The sequence below is a fragment of the Puntigrus tetrazona genome, chromosome 25 (assembly GCF_018831695.1).
Source record: "Puntigrus tetrazona isolate hp1 chromosome 25, ASM1883169v1, whole genome shotgun sequence".
Classification (NCBI taxonomy): Eukaryota; Metazoa; Chordata; class Actinopteri; order Cypriniformes; family Cyprinidae; genus Puntigrus; species Puntigrus tetrazona.
This window is the reverse complement of record NC_056723.1, coordinates 11,454,484-11,471,272: the sequence shown is the minus strand read 5'-3', so window position 1 is coordinate 11,471,272 and position 16,789 is coordinate 11,454,484. Positions and strand designations below refer to the sequence as shown.

The window sequence follows — 16,789 nt, the reverse complement described above, 5'->3', positions numbered from 1 at the left end:
AGATGTTTATTAGTCCACGTTTGACTTGAAACGTTGCGTTTCAACCTTTCTGTAGGTCGTTTAAACTGGTGGTCCACCATGTGCACCAGCTGTAAGAAACTACTACCATTAGCGACAACAGGAGACGGCAACTGTCTTCTGCATGCGGCTTCTTTAGGTGAGACTTTCACACGTTCATGCACAAGTGTCACATGTATTACACGAACTCTTGGATAAAAAGAGAACCGTTCAGTCTCTTTTCTGTTCGGTTCTTTACAATCGAAACACTTCACAGTTGTGCGTTTCCCGATTAATGTGGTTGCATGTTTTGACTGTCTGCGTTTTCCAGGAATGTGGGGCTTCCATGACCGAGATCTGGTGCTGAGGAAGAGTCTGTATGCCATGATGAAGAGCGGAGCGGAGAGAGAAGCTCTGAAGAGGAGGTGGAGGTGGCAACAGACTCAGCAGAACAAAGAGGTTGGCAACTAACACCTAAAATATGCTTCAGTTCTGGCACTGAATGCTTAGCCTAGTTTTAGTGTGTACTCTGTCTGATAGCATGCATGAACACAGGTGCTCAACACATGTGCGCTAAAGAGTATAGTCTTGGCCCTTTAATCGTGGTCTACATTTCTCTCCACAATGAGTAATGAGCGATAAAAGTCTCTTTGTACTCTGGAGTTGCACGTATCTAAGGAAGCATGTTTTTCGCCACTGAATGTTCGCAGTATTGTCGCAGAGACTCCAGCAATAAACAAAAAGCATAGAAACCAATTTTGTAAAGATATATTTGCAAAGTAGAGGATTGAATTAGGAAATAATGTGTTAAAAATCCATGTCATGTACAATCGTGAGAAACTGTTCAAAGGAAATTAATTAGCATTAAGGTTCACCGTTCATCATTTTCCTTCTGTTCTCAGTCACTTCTGTTTCTGTTATGATAAAGATCGGCAAATATATAGGAGTGGAAACATAACCAACTTCCTTGAACAAATTTGTCACCATTTTATAACTAGCCTGTTACGATTTAGCATCTGTTTAGCATGTTAGCATCTGTTACAGTTATACAATTCCTCAAACATACCAAAAATACTGTTTTGATATATTTAATCTTCTAAACCACTAAGTACCACTAAATACTTTCACCTTTTTTTATAGCTAAACTACAGATTTCCTCACTGTACCTAATAGTAAATAGCAACAGTGCATATTATGCTAATGTTGTGTTTATGCTAGTTTTAGTTTGTTTATGCATGTTTCTTTTAAGTCATGTTTCCTTAGCCGTCTACTTTAACGCAATTAAGGAAAGAAATCAAATACTAAAAACCTATTTCATTGCACTTTTCACTGTTATAACTAGCTTACTAGGGTTTTGTCGCTAGGTTAGCATTTATTATAGACAAGTTCTCAAACATACCGTTTCAATTTCTTTATATATTAAAACTATCCTTGCCACTCTTTTGTATAGATAAACTACACAGCGGTGCATGTTATGCTAATATGGTACTAGCTGTAGCTGGTTTGGGTTTACGCGCGTTTCCTTTTAGCCCTCAAAATTTTTCTGTTCATAATGGTCCTCCACGTAAACACCTCCGCAGATTAGCTTGCGTGTTTCCTCCACTGCTTTTAGCGTAAAAAGCTTATTGCTGTAAGAGCAAACGTGGAGAGGAAATCAGCAGCGCGTGATCAATAGCTAATACTTGAATTGTTTATTAGCCGCACTGTTTTCATTGTCCTGAAGCTCTTGAATCAGCTTCTGCTGTACGAGTACCAGTGATTAAAGCTGTAAAAACGAGTGGGTGTGGATGGAGAGGAAATGTTTGTGTGAGAGGTGGAGGAGAGAGAACGAGTGGGTGTGTGTTTCCTATAGAACTTGCGCATATCGATGCCATTGAGATAAAACCGACTATAAAACTGAACAAAAGTGCATGTGTTGAGGAAAACATTTAAATTTGTTAAATACGCTCAGAGGTTTTCGCTTACGTTTGCGCAACCTCTCGCTTTTCCGTTTACTAACTAAATGTTTTAACCTGCTAGTATGCTAGTAGTCTCAACGCCGCCGAATACTAAATTGTGCGAACTGCCGAATAACAACAAATTTAGCAATAGACTATAGACAGTTGTCAGTCGGTATTGTTACCACTGAAATAAAACATTGTATAACTGTATCTAATCACACATTTATTGTATGAAGTAGCCATTTAGTTTATTGTTTGGAGTTAATAGGAAATGCTATAAAAAAAATCCAAAAAGTTTTTTAAGGATTTATGACATTTTTACAAATATTGTGCATAATATGGTATTAGCCTAATAAAAAAAAAACGTTGATGAATACTGTTAAACGAATATAAATTAATTTATATATTAATTTATATTTTTCAAATGCATTTTTTTCTTTTAGGTTATAGCGGTAATCTACTTATCTTTCAGCAGTCTACAGCACGTTATAAACACAAAAATTTCTATGAAATATGCATAATATTAAAAAGATTAATAATTAATATTGAAATATTATTTATTATTAAATGTAAAATAATTTCATTGTAAATAATGATACATTAAGGATTTTATTAATATTAATGATAAACTTGTTTTACTTATTTGTATTTTTAACAATTAAAGTGTACTATTATTATTATAAAGTGAACATTTAAATACTTCAATATAACATATTTATATAAACATATAATAACATTAAAACATTTTATATAAATTAATTATTAATATTATTATTAGTGCTGTCAACAATTAATTTTCGATTAATCGCATACAACGTGTTTATGTGTTCACTCGTCTGCGTGTGTACTGTGTATATTTATTAATGTTATAAATACAAACACACAAACACATTTATATTTTTAGGAAAAATATGTTCTGTTTATATATTACGTAGTTTTATATATAACATCAAATATAAGAATATGAGGATATAAATGTATAAAGGTTTAAATATTTTCAAAATATATACTGTATGTGTATGTATTTATATATCCATAATAAATAAACAATACACATATATTATGTAAAAGAAAAACTTTTATTTTGTGTGTAATTAATCAGTTGACTGCAATAATTATTATATATTTAATTCTTATTTCTTGAGTAATGTTTTTTTTAATAAACATGAAGAATTGATTTATAAAACGAGCACGGGTGGTTTTGACGGGTGTAATGGATATAAAACGGGACATCTCCGGTGGAATTTCACGTGGAAATGTTGTGAGAAATGTTATAAATGTTATAAACGAGCGCTATGTTCTCTCTCTCTGTAGTCGGGGCTGGTTTATACCGAGGAGGAATGGGAGAGAGAGTGGAACGAATTGCTGAAGCTGGCCTCCAGTGAGCCACGCACACACTTTAGCAAGAACGGCAACTCCAGCGGAGGGTAAAGCTCACCCACACACCCTCACATATATAGACAAACGGTTACATCTTGTTATGTCACATTCGGTTGTCTTTCCATTCCCACCTACTGTATAGATGTGTAACTACAAACGCTTCCTCTTTTGCAAATTGTGTAACCAAGTACAACAATAATGCAATTTACATAAAAGGCTACAGAACAAAAACAAAGCCTCCTACACACATTTACCCATCATAGCATACTCATGCATGCCATTACTATGTACATGTGTGTACATTTATATGGCATTAACTAGTATGCGTAATAATTTCCACTTCAAAGTTCAAAGTTTGGATGAAATGCAGTCAAGCTATGGACTGTCCCAGTACGCCCACCTACCTTTCCCACAGACCCACTCTTAGTGCACTCAGACTGCCATTAGAGGCCACTAGAGATTAACTCCATCCAGTAACCTCACTTAACTCGTGGCCTTTGGATGGACACTGTGCCATTAGACAAAACACAAAGAACCCATCAAGAACCTTTGTTTGCTATATAAGGCACTGTTATAATGCGTAGAGAAGAATGCTGTGAAGCTGAGCTTATTTAGTGGTTGAAGAATAGCTTGGTGCTCATTAAAATGTGTGACACTGCCACCTGGTGGTTGGAGAGGGTTACATTATTTTATTTATTCATTCAGAATATCATATTTATGTATACTGCGCACAGTATGTATATTTTCTGAAAGCGTGGAATGCTGTGTCCCAAAATACAACGTGCCTCCCATTTCCAGCGGGAAAAAACAAAGATGATATTGACCTTTACCATTACCTTACCTTACCATCTGTGGGGGTTTTTCTTAAAAAAGCACAAATGGTCATTCTGGTTGAATTCGTTTTAAATATTAACTGTTCAAAACTGTTCATTTATTAATGATTTATTAATTCTATGATCATTTACTGACCCTCATGTCTTTCCAAACCCATCTATAGGGTCCAATGCAGTATTACTTCAATATTATTCATATACCATTATAGATTTTACTTAGATTTTGAATTAGATTTCATCTTTATATTTTATGTTTTTCAATGTTTCATCATTTTCGCTAGTTTTTTTTTGTTTTTTTTTTAGTTTAATAAGTAGCTACTATTTCTTCCAGTTACTGACTCAACATTTCTATATAGTTTCCTCTTTTTTTTTAATCCAGCATTTTCATTTTTTTTAATACATATATTTATTTCCATTAACAAACATATTTTGCTTTAGTCAATGATAACAATGGTTCCTGGACCTCATGATTTTTCAAAATATCTTATTTTTTGTTCTACAAAAGAAATAAAGTTTGATCTATAAATACAGGTTTGAAACAACATAAAAGCGATAAATGTTATGGGTGAAATCATTTCATTTCCAAGAATGCTTCATACCTGTACACCTACCTTTTTTAATAGTAGTATCCATACTGTTTAATGTAATACACAAAAACAGTATTCTAGCATAAAAAAAAATATTTTTCTGAAATCTGGCCTTCAAATTTCTAACCTAAATATGAAGTGTCTATTTTTTCATTGTTAAAATGCTTTTTTCTTTCTCAGTTTCACATGCGGAGACTATTAATAAACCACTTGTAGGCCAGTTCCTCTTAAAAGTGTAACTCTGTGTCTTCAAAACATTTCTTTGTTGTTTGAGTATTCCGCCCAGCTCTGCATAGCAACACTGCTTCAGCCAATAGCGTGCGTTTGAAGTGTCTGCTCGACCAATGGCAGACAGGAGGAGTGTCTGGGTAACCTGTTTGAAAACAGTCCATAGTTTATTTCACCTGCGAATCAACCAGTTCGGTTGATCTCAGGTCACAGATGAGCGTAGTGGAAACTCTGCGCTGGCAGACAGCAGTTGGGTTTGGTTTCTGCTCTCGGTAGTGTGTACTGAAGCGCTGCGGTGAAAAGAGTTTCGACCAAATCTTGCTTCAGGAGGAAACTTACCCCTTGCCTTAAATCTGCCTTCTGAAGTCACGCTGACTGGAAGTGAAAGTATCAACCGCCAGGTCTCTGGTCATGCTTCAGAGTCTTCTGGATTGGAAAATATAACTTCCTGTTTTTCTCAGAGCGATCACGGTTCTGTCTACTCTCACAGTAGTTAGCAAAAATGTTTTGACTTGTGTAAAAGAAGAAAAAAAAACTTTGAAATGACAGCTTATTCAGGTAATAGGTGTTACACAACAGTGTTTAGTAGGTCTAGAACGGTTTTAAAAGACATACGTTAATAAATCAGTCTGCTTGATGAAAAATGATCCAGTTAGTGATGGTACTGTGCGTGAGGGATTCTCACAATAGAAAAAGGATGGGTTTTATTACATGTCAGAAGCTTTCATTTTAAATGCATAGCTCACCCCAAAAAATTTAAATTCTGTCATTAATTACTCACCCTGTTCATTCCAAACACCCTAAAACCTTTCTTCTTCTGAGCACAGATTAAGGTATTTCTGAGGAAATCCCAGAGCGTTTTGACAGCAATGCAACTGATACGTTTACGACCCAGAAAGGTAGAAAAGCCATTGCTAGAATAGTCCATTAGGTGTGCAAAGAAAACAAAAATTACTACTTTAGCCGGCGATATCTTCTCTTTGCCATGTTACTGTCAAAAACATTTAACCAGCACAGACACAAAAGAGAAGAAGATGTGATATAAACTTTTTTGTTTTCTTTGCTCACAAAAAGTACTATCTGCACTTCAGTAAATTACATTTAATCCACTGATGTCACAGTTTACATCTATTTTAACAACGTCCTTACTACCTCTTTGGTCTTTGAAGATTTTAGTTGCATTGCTGTCTATGGGAATGTAACAAAGCTCCCGGATTTCATCAAATATTTCTTAATTTGAGTTCTGAAGATGAACGAACGGCGGGTAAGTAATCAATGACAGAATGAATGAACTATCCCTTTAACTCCTACGTCAATACTGTAGGCGGTATATTTTAATTCGATACTCCTGAAATGACATAATTATGTACATGTTATATTGTTATGTCACCAAATGATGTTTCTCCCTCTAACAGTATGAGTGTGTGTGGTTTGGTGGTTAGCACTGATGAAGTGAAAAGAAGTAACGGTTAATTTTTTAATGACTTACAGTTCTATTTCTACATGTTTTTGAATTTAGAAAATGTTATATTGTCTGCCTGATCAAGTCTAAAGCTCACTTGAATTAGTTATCAATCTTTAGAAGTGACATTACGGTGAACCGGAAGCTGCTGCGGCTCGGTTGAATTTTTTTACTTGCACCAATAAGTAAATAAAATCACATTGTTTGTCAGGTATGTCACCGTGTCTGCATGTTTATCTCTTGAAGGGTGGATAACTCAGAAGACCCGGTTTACGAGAGCTTGGAGGAGTTCCATGTGTTTGTACTGGCCCATGTTTTGAGAAGACCTATCGTGGTGATTGCCGACACCATGCTCAGAGACTCTGGAGGCGAGGGTAAGACTCGCAATCCAACAAATCTACCACATTTGCTTTACCGTCTGGAAAATGTGCAGTTTTCCTTCATGGCACTAGAGGGCTTCATAGCGTTTTCTACGTGAAAGCTATTTCAATGGAAAACAACTTTATTTTCTAGTTGAAAACCAATTACAGCTGTTATCGGGAGCTATTAAACACCTGATAATTCAACTTTGTGGGACTGTAATTACATGCTTGAATGCACTTAAAGGATTAAAAATTAAAATTCTGTCATTTACTCACCCTCGTGTCTAAAACCACGGCTTTCTCATGAACTTGGGCGTACAAACTTCTGACACAAAGCAGAACTTTTTTTTTTTTTTTTTTTTTTTTTTGCGAGAACGTTGTTTTGAGTCGAACCTTTTTATTGAATTCTAAATGAATCAAGATTCTAAACGATTCATTCAGACTGACCCAAAGATGATGAAGATTAGCCTTATTCAAAAAGATAATGTGAGTTTTAAAGTTCAGGTTCAGTTCCACCCGTTTCAATGATACATTTTAGTATGAATTTAGTCTTTAAGTTTAAAACAGATTCATTTAAGTGTCGTACAGACAAATGAACCATTTGCTGCTCTTACCTTGCAGCTTTTGCACCCATTCCCTTTGGAGGGCTGTACCTGCCGTTGGAGGTGCCTCCCAACCGCTGTCACTGTTCCCCGCTGGTGCTGGCCTACGACCAGGCCCACTTCTCAGCCCTGGTGTCCATGGAGCAGAGAGACCAGCAGAGAGAGCAAGGTAGACACCAAACTATTTCGTAACATGATGATACAGCCGGGGTTAAGCAACTATGGCTAATTGATATACAATCCAGGGTAGACGAGTTTTTGCAGTTAATTCCAGTCGGTAGCTTTAGGACAGGAATGTTAAGTAGATTAAATAGTTCTATAGGCAATAATTCAGTAAACCAATCTGTTTTAGGTATTGAAGTGAATACAAGCCACTTAGTAAACCTTAATGAAACATGTGGAGAAATAGCATAAAAACATTTTATTTTCACATATTTTTACCTGGAGCATGGAATACTCATTTAAATGTAACATTTATCACATGAAGTTAATAGTTAATTCCATTTTTAAAATTCTATTAATTCTATTTTCATACAAAATAGTATACATTGAATTTTACCATCATCCATTTATGTGATGGGATGATTTTTTTTAAATGTGTGACTAATGTTTTATATTTAATTCACTTACATTTTTATCTATATTTTTGTTTTGTTTTTTTGTTTGTACAGGTGTAATACCTCTTTATACCAATTTATATGGTTTTATCTATAGTTTATGTATAGATAAAATCAGTGTTACACTGGATATCTCTTAATATACATTGCTATTATATTATAAAATATTATTTCGTAATGAAGTGAATTTTGTTAATGTTGAAATCATTAGGCCCAATTCAGGTCCATTAATCACTCTTGAACTCCAGGTATTCCATGCGTATTGAAAATTTGTATACTGCATACTGTAGGAATTAGTATGAAAAGCATATTGGTATGCAATTCTGAACAAATGTATAACCCTGAAGTGTAATTATTTAGTTTGCTGGTTCAATCATTCCACTAAAATTATCTAGAAGTTTTTGCAAAGATTGGACTTGGATCAGTCTAATGCTAAATGAATAATGCAGACCTGAAATCTAATTACCTTTGATCAATTATTAAAAGCACATTTTGTAGAGTGCAGGCCATTAGAGATTGAGACAGTGGGGAAAAAAACAAGGAATTATACGGTTTAATATACTGTTTCAGACTCTCTGAGGGAGTCTGGCTCCCAGTTAAGGGCATTATTAGCTGTCTGTCTGAATTAGAGCCGCCGTTCTAGACCATTATGGTCTATCTTGCGATCTGTACAGTAGAGTGTGATGTGCACTATAATGTGTCCCACCCTCTCAGAAGTCTGTCTGTTCACTGCAGTGGTGCCAGTTTGAGCGTGAGGTAAAACAGCACACAACAGGCTGATGTTGTCTGAATGGGAAAGCAGGCAGAGGTCCATGCATGCTTATCTTTCTGTCTCTCTCTTTCTCTCTCCAAACCCCCTTTCACTGACACACTGAAGCTGTCAGTACAGTACAAGCTGTTCTCTTGACACACACACACACACACACTGCAGTTGTCCCACAGTCAGAGCATTTGTCAGGCACAAACACACACCAACTGCCTTGTCTGTTGGACAAGACCTTTGGATGCCATCAAAAATCAAACAAATATTGTAGTGGGCACCGGGGCTAGTTGTCACATGGTTTATATTTCAATAACTGTTAAGTCCAAAATTTAATTAGAAAGATGTTTTATTTTTTCTAGCAGTGGTTTCAAATATCTATTTAAACAACAGTTAATATTTTAACCACTTTCTTTCCAGAAAGGTGCCTGGGTTAGGTTTTTACATGTTTACATGAGTCTTATCATTATAGAAAAAAACGGATTTTTAGTTTTACATTTAATTTTGGTGTTTTAAATTGTGTGTACTGTACAGAATATAGGCAAAATTCATACGTTTTTTTTCGGCAGGTTCCATTATTATAACTTGCCCCATATATTGTGAAAACACAAAAATGTATTTATTTATTTTTCTTTGTATTTTTTTTGTGGTCAAATTAAAAAAATCAACCAACCCTGAGATGCGTTCGTAAAAAAAAAAAAAAAAAAAAAAAAAAAAAAAAAAGTTTGACAACTAGCCACAGTCACATCTCTCTAAAGGGCATATTTGATGCACCATATTTTGTGGCGTAAAATTGGATATAGACAGCATTGTCTGTAGTTTATGTAAATAACATGTCTGGGTGATATACAGAACCACCGGTTGAGTGTTTACCCCGCTAGATGGCGCGCTGTCCTTCTGTTAAGCACAGGAAACCTCCTCACATACCCTCACGTACCCGATGACCCCAAAAGCATGTGGTCGGTTTGAAGCAGCGGGTTGTTGACAGATTAGAGGCCTTCACTGTAGTCACATTTCTCCAGGATATGAATGACTGGCTACTCGGAAAATAAAAGAAAACACCTTGCACACTCCCGTCTGGAATGCCTCCACCTTTCTGTGAAGAGTGTAATTTATCCACAGGAAACTGGGGGATTACCTTTTTTTAGAAAATGTCACATTTATGTATGATATTACAAAATATGTTATATTTATATATGTATGAAATGTAATTAAATATAAAATGTAATAATAATATAAACATCTAAATGTATATACATGTGTGAGTGTGTGTATATATATATATATATATATATATATATATATATATATATATATATATATATATACATACACACACATAATAAATAAACACAGTACACACACACGTATATTATGTAAACAAAAACTTTTATTTTGGATGTGATCAATCGTTTGACAGCCCTAATTACATTATATTTTTAAAGTAAACACAACTGACTGACTGACCAAATAGTTTCATAAGACCGTAGCTAGTTTTGACAGATTAGAAACTTTTCTTTAAGAATGACCTAATAGCAAATATATTTCTAAAAGTATAAAAAAATAAATAAAAAAAGTTGTATAGGTCTCATGCATATGGAATGACAAACGTACTGTACTTGTACATTTTCTTTTCCTAAAGTGAAAGAAAAAGTTTAACAATTAAAGATTACAGTTTGTTTCCTAAAACTACTGGTAACTTTAAAGCCCTTTGACCCAAAATCTAAAACTTTAAAAATACATCTAACACTGCCCATGCTATGCAGTGAGATGAAGGACCTTGGTTTCCTCTGAGCTGAATGAGGTCATCTGTTGACGTATGTCTGGAGACGGTTAGCACCATGAGGCCCCATATGCACGTTTACCACTCCTTTTACACAAATGCACACATTCACACAATAAGGCATCTCCTTCTGACTCATTTCCCTTGATTCTATTCTTACCTTTCGCTTTCTTTCTTTCTCTCTCTCTCCATCCCTAAAGAACCGCTTGGCCTCTACCATTTAGGGCAGATGCATGTGGTTTAGGCCCTAATCTGCTCCTCCCAAACCCCTACCTCCCTTCTTCCACTTCCCGACGGAGAGTCTGTCTCTGTGTGGCTGTCTTGGTGGTGATACCCCCTCCCCCCCGGATCTTCCGCTCGGGTCTGCCAGGGAGTGCCCGTCTGCCCAGTGTGTGTTCAGGTGCCAGCGGTTTCCCGAGAACACTGAGACTCTTGTGTGTGTGTGAAGTCGAGAGAGAGTTGTTTCAAAAGACCCGTGAAATTTTTCACTTGCGGCTTTCAATGTATGTTAGCTTTGAAGCTAACATTTATAAATCAGTGTACTTCTAAACGTTACTAAAATAATTGCTTTTTAGTACATTTGCACATTGAATTTTTTTTTCTTTTCTTGAAAAGCAGAGCAAAAATATTGATGACTCATCATGCACTTGTGGGCGGGTACATTTTTTTGTCCAATCATCATTTAGAATGAAAAAGGCCCCACCCTAATACCACATTCTACTGACTAGAAAATAGCATCATTAACAGCTTTAATGTAAATTAAAGCTTAAGAAAGAAAGAAAGGACAACCCTTTCAGTATGTTTAGTTCAAATTCATTAGGAATAGAAAATGTGTTTACACTGGGAAAAAAAACATGCAAAAAAGTGAGTTTACAGTGTATTTACTCTTTTAGGCTCTTTATGCTCTTGTTATTCTTCATAAAACATTAAAACTGGATGTTCAGACAGCTGTGTTCAAAATTGCTCACTTATACACTCATTTGCTCATTCATTAATCCCTATATAGTGTATGGCAGTTGAGTGCACAATATCAGTAAGTTAATTTTACATTATAATGAATACACTACATACAGGTGATTAGCCAATATCTTTAAAATCATCCACTAAATTATCATCACCTCCCTATCATCTTTTGTGAGTTAATAGCAATGCCACCTCAGTAAATTTCTAACTCAGTAAATGTCCGCATAATATATTGTATTATTAGTGATTGTACACTTAATATCAGTACTTTGTGGGTATAGCGAACGTATTAAGAAAAATTAAGTCATTCAACTCAAAATTCGGCCAGCACCTTAAAATGGCAAACACCCTATATAGGGAATATGGAGCAGTTTCAGACAGTTATTTTATCTTGGTGGGGACTTTACATTGGGTCTATTAAGCAAATTGTATTTGCTATACTGTAACTCTACAGCTTACAGATATATATATATATATATATGTGTGTGTGTGTGTGTGTGTGTGTGTGTGTGTGTGTGTGTTGTTGTTGTTGTTCAGTCCCTTCATGAAATCATCACTAGACTGCAAACTTTTCCCTGTTCCTTAAGATTAGCCATTAGCTGAAAGTATTTGTCAAGGAGAACAAAATGTGGTCAAATATCTTTCATCAACTTTTCTCTTTTTCCACTTGTAATCTTCTGTTAACCACAGGGTAATTGTAATATGTCACTGATTTTAAACTCTTCTGGTGATTTAGGGCCCTTTTGAAGTGTTTTTTTCCCTGAGATTTTCCTGCTCGTTGTAGACATACTGAATGGTTTACCTGTGACGTGCCATGCTAGCACTTCTTTAATGCACCTTCATTTTTCTGTGGTTACACTTTATATGACACCAGTCAACCAATAGGAAACGTGCGTTGCTATTTTAAGACGCGCCTGTCCAGCTTTACGAAGACCTCTATTTTCTTTGGCATTCGGCAGGCAGCTTTTAAAGTTTCATCTTGAAAGAATGAAAAAGCTTCTTGTGCCATGACCAACTCACGCCAAGCTTGGGTTAAAAACATCCAGATTTCTCGCATCGCAATCAGCGGTGAGCATCAGGAGGCCTACGGATGTTTCCGTATACAGATTGCGTGTTTTATGTGGCTCTGGAAAGTATGTAGGCAATCACATTCCCACACATTTTTTCGGAGATTCACGACGAAGCTTTGTTTAGCCTCGCGATTATTGTTTGAAAGGGGCTGAAAAAAACACAACTGTGAACAAAAACTCCTGAATCTACACCTCATCAAGCACGATTCGCGTGACTAAAGCGGACTAATTGTTTTTCTCAGTGGGTGCAACTGCAGTGATTGATATCACCCACCAGAGGGGGGAGAGTCAAGAAAAACCGCAACGATCCCGGGAAATAATGCTTTGGGAGTCACTCTCAAAAGGATTATATCACACATGCCTCACATGACAGATATTCCCGCTCATTGCCTAACTTTCCTGACGCAGTGCCATTTCGTGCAGCCAGACCCACTCGGCATACATCAACCTCTCCCTCGTGCCAACGGAATAAACTCTGCATGTAATGCGTTTGTAATGTAGCATGTCAGACTCCATGAGCAATGTTGTCTGTCAACAACTTCTGTTTGTATTATCGCAGTGCTCAGCGAAAGACCTTATTTGCAGTCTCGTCATCTCCTGATTACTCGTCCATTATCACTCGTTGTTTATCCAGTCAAAGTATTTCAGTTATAACAATAGACAGGCAATGTAGGGGTACTGAATACCAACAGATACTTGAAGAATCAACACCCCTCGTTCTTTCAGAGAGAGTGGCCCTGACGTCACAGTTTTGAACGTATGCAGTTGAGGCGGGTCAGTCAAGGACAGGTCTACACGATTGCCAGAAGGGATACAAAATACATTATGCTCCAGTCCCTCAGGGTAGAACTGGCAGTGGCGGTGTTTGGACCTGGAACCGGCCCAACAGTGCGAGCTGAAGCGTGTGAGTGTGTATGCCGGGCCAGAGAAGGGAGGACAGCTGCAGTATAGGAGTCGGGACACAACTCCACATAGCTCCAGCCTTCACCGTCTGACCCCGCTCTGGTGGGAAACTGTATCTGTGTTTGCGACGGGGAACACAATGGGGTGCTTGTTGGTTGCCTGTCTATGAGTCCATGCCCACGTGTACTATTTTGTGTGTTATTCTGAACAGTGTGTGCTCTGCTTTGGGAATTCCACCTACATTTCTTTCATATTGGACTTTGGATGATCTTTCTTCTCCTGGTGTGACTCCCCAAGAATGTGACCCACAAAATGCTGGAAGAAACCTCGTAACCTCAAATGCGCCAGAGTTTATGTGTTTCAATAACAGTGAAAAGAACGTCATGGTTGGGGTGAATGATTTTGGCAAATTAGATATTTTTTTGGATCAACATCTTTTGTTGGTCTTGGAACAATATTCCTTTTAAAGAAACATAGTTGTATATGAGATTTGAGACTGCGAACGCAATGATATATTCATCTTTTATTCAGTGTTGTCTTGGCTTTATTTCCAAAAATGTTTCAAATTCCTGTTGTAGAACTAAAATGGGCTACTCATAATCCTGAGGAGAGACTTTGATCCTCCAATCAGCAAGAAGCACATCATAGCAGTGACCTCTCATTCCCATGGAGTATTGTAAATGAAATAATTGAGTCAGAATCGCTTCAAAGTCCCAGGCCGAGACTACCTTGTCCAGATGATTTCGGATGATTGTTTTGATGTGATTGTCATGTTCATATATGCCTAAACCATTTGAACTAAAAATGTGCCAAGTTCCAAAACATATGCGCCAATTGAGCCAGGTGTGGAAACAGCATTAGTACCCAGCCTAAATTTGCCTTATGTAGCCATCTGTTTGCTTCAATATAATTTAAAAGTGGTTACAACCTGTTTTTCAGTAAATGCATTCTGCATCTGAGGGTTACATCTAAATCTTTAATTTTGCCATTTGCGCCTCAGTTCTTGTTTTTCCTTTTCTTTTCTTTAAAACAAATTGTGCAATCTGATGATTCATCTCTGTGCTCTTTGGTTTGACTCACAAAGCTCTACTGGAGAATTTGAATACAAAAAATGTAGCCATTTGTGACAGTTGTCTTCTTTTGTCATCCTCCCCAAACCTTCACAAAAAAAAGTACTGTGCTGGTACCATGATATGGTAATGATATAAGATTGTAATTCCATGGTGGATAATAATCCCTTTGTTTTTTGAGAAAACTTTCAGAAACTGAATGAAAGGTACATATTCAAGACAAAATGTGCTTGAAGTGAATAAAAGTTGGAAATTCTTAGAGGGTGGACTGAGATTTTGGATTGTATGAATGTTCAGTAGACCAGCTGGACATTTTTGGCGCTTCTTGTTGCCAGGATTGTGAATTAAAAGACGTGGGTGGGAGGCAAAGTCGTGTGTTGATTGAAAATTCAACAGGGAGGAAGTGTGCTTCAAGCATGCTCATGTCTTACTGTGGAAAATTGCTAGTTGGTACACTTCTCTACCAACTAGGGTAGCATAATTAAAAAAAGTGATTATTTTGAGCTATTATGATTTAAACTGCTATTTTTTAATAACAGGTTTTAAAATGCATATCCTTATATCTTGTGCATACCTGTGTATCTCGAATATAAATCTTGAATGTAAATATTGTGTTATAATCATCTTACACATTCATGTCACAATTAGATTTTTTTCTACATTTTATCAGCCCTACTACAAACACTTTCTCTTTCCTTGACCTTTTCTTTCTTTCACACACACTTTTATTCATTACTGTGACTCGATGTCTCTCACTCCTACTCTGCATAGTGTCATTTAAATGAGTCATCGAAGAGCAGTATGTTCATCATTGGTAAACCGTGAGTTCTACCCAGCAGTCACCTGGCAAAGGGCAGGCCGTTCATGAGGAGAAGAGACAGTTTGTTCTCTCAGTGTGTGCATGTTTGTGACTGTATGGTTGTGACAGAAGGGATTGGAACGTCCTCTGTTCAAACATGCTGTATTTTCCAACAGTCATGAGAACTGAATCTCTCTTTTTATCTCTCTTCTTTTAACTCACTCTCTCTTTTCCCTTCCATTCTGCCTGGTGCCTGTGGGTTAAAAAGACTAGTAAGATACATTGACAAATACAGTGATGGGAATGAAGGAAAAAGGGAAGTAGTTAGAACGTATGGAAGGCTGTGATATTTTCTTTTTAGGAAACAGTGCCGCACCCAGGCCTGTTAACTTATGGTTAACATCCCCCTTGATTAATGCTGAAATGTTTTTCCTGTCAAATAGGGTGTTGGAATCATGGAAATATGATTTTTTTCTTACATTTTTGCAGTTTTCTCATACTGATGATTCTTTAAAAGAAACTGGTGATTCTAGAAAAGAATAGTTTTTGGGCAAAAAAGTATCTTAAAAAGTAAATATTTGACATCATTCACTTTGTGTGAAAAACAGTTCATAAATTTAAACCATTATGCACTCATACACTTCACCGGATAAATCAGACACAATGCCTATGGCACACGTACGTAACATCAAAAATATTGACAGAACTTTAATTTTTAGGTGAAATATATCTTTAAAAAATCAGTAGCTAAGCAGTGTAATATGAACAAGTACACTTTTTTCCTAGTATCCAGAAAAAACTACATCTACTGTTTGCTTTAGTCTATTTGGAAACCTTGTTTTGAACGTTACATTAAAATCTTTCATCTCATCTTTTTGTCCCTCCCATCCAGCCGTCATCCCGCTGACCGACTCTGAGCACAAGCTGCTAGCGTTGCACTTCGCAGTGGACCCTGGGAGGGACTGGGAGTGGGGGAGGGATGACAACGACAATGCTAAGCTGGCAAAGTAAGACCCCTCTTTTTCTCTCTCATCCTTTATCCAGCCCTGCAGCAAGCTTAGAAAAATGCAATAACTTATGAGCAGGTTCTAATCTAAATGAGGGGTAATTAAGACAAAGGTCAATTGAGGCCAAACAACGGCCTCTGACTATATGTTATCTCTACCATATGAGGGATTAAGTTGGACTAAATCTGTCCCAGCACATGGCAACAGGGCATATTATCCTCACAGAGGTTGATCGCCTCTTGATTGAAATATCTTAAAGACTCATACAGTCAGTAAAGCCTGTATATGTTCCATACTTTTATTGCTTGCATATTCTTGCATTAAATCTTGTATAGGCTGTTTTTAAATCTGAGTAACTTTGCAGAGGTCAGCCACTTAAAGCATATAAATAAATTGCAGCAGCTCTGCCTCAGCCATGACTTACAG

At 36.6% G+C, this 16,789-nt stretch overlaps 1 protein-coding gene across 1 annotated transcript in view; it reads left to right on the top strand.

Annotated features, from left to right (window-relative positions):
- Positions 1 to 16,789, top strand: part of otud7a (OTU deubiquitinase 7A) — a 62,690-nt gene that overhangs the window by 41,489 nt on the left and 4,412 nt on the right. The window contains exons 6-11 of the mRNA XM_043228443.1: positions 56 to 157; positions 329 to 456; positions 3,252 to 3,364; positions 6,674 to 6,801; positions 7,411 to 7,560; positions 16,249 to 16,363. Coding sequence (XP_043084378.1) covers positions 56 to 157; positions 329 to 456; positions 3,252 to 3,364; positions 6,674 to 6,801; positions 7,411 to 7,560; positions 16,249 to 16,363 — 736 coding nt within the window. The remainder of the gene's footprint in view (positions 1 to 55; positions 158 to 328; positions 457 to 3,251; positions 3,365 to 6,673; positions 6,802 to 7,410; positions 7,561 to 16,248; positions 16,364 to 16,789) is intronic.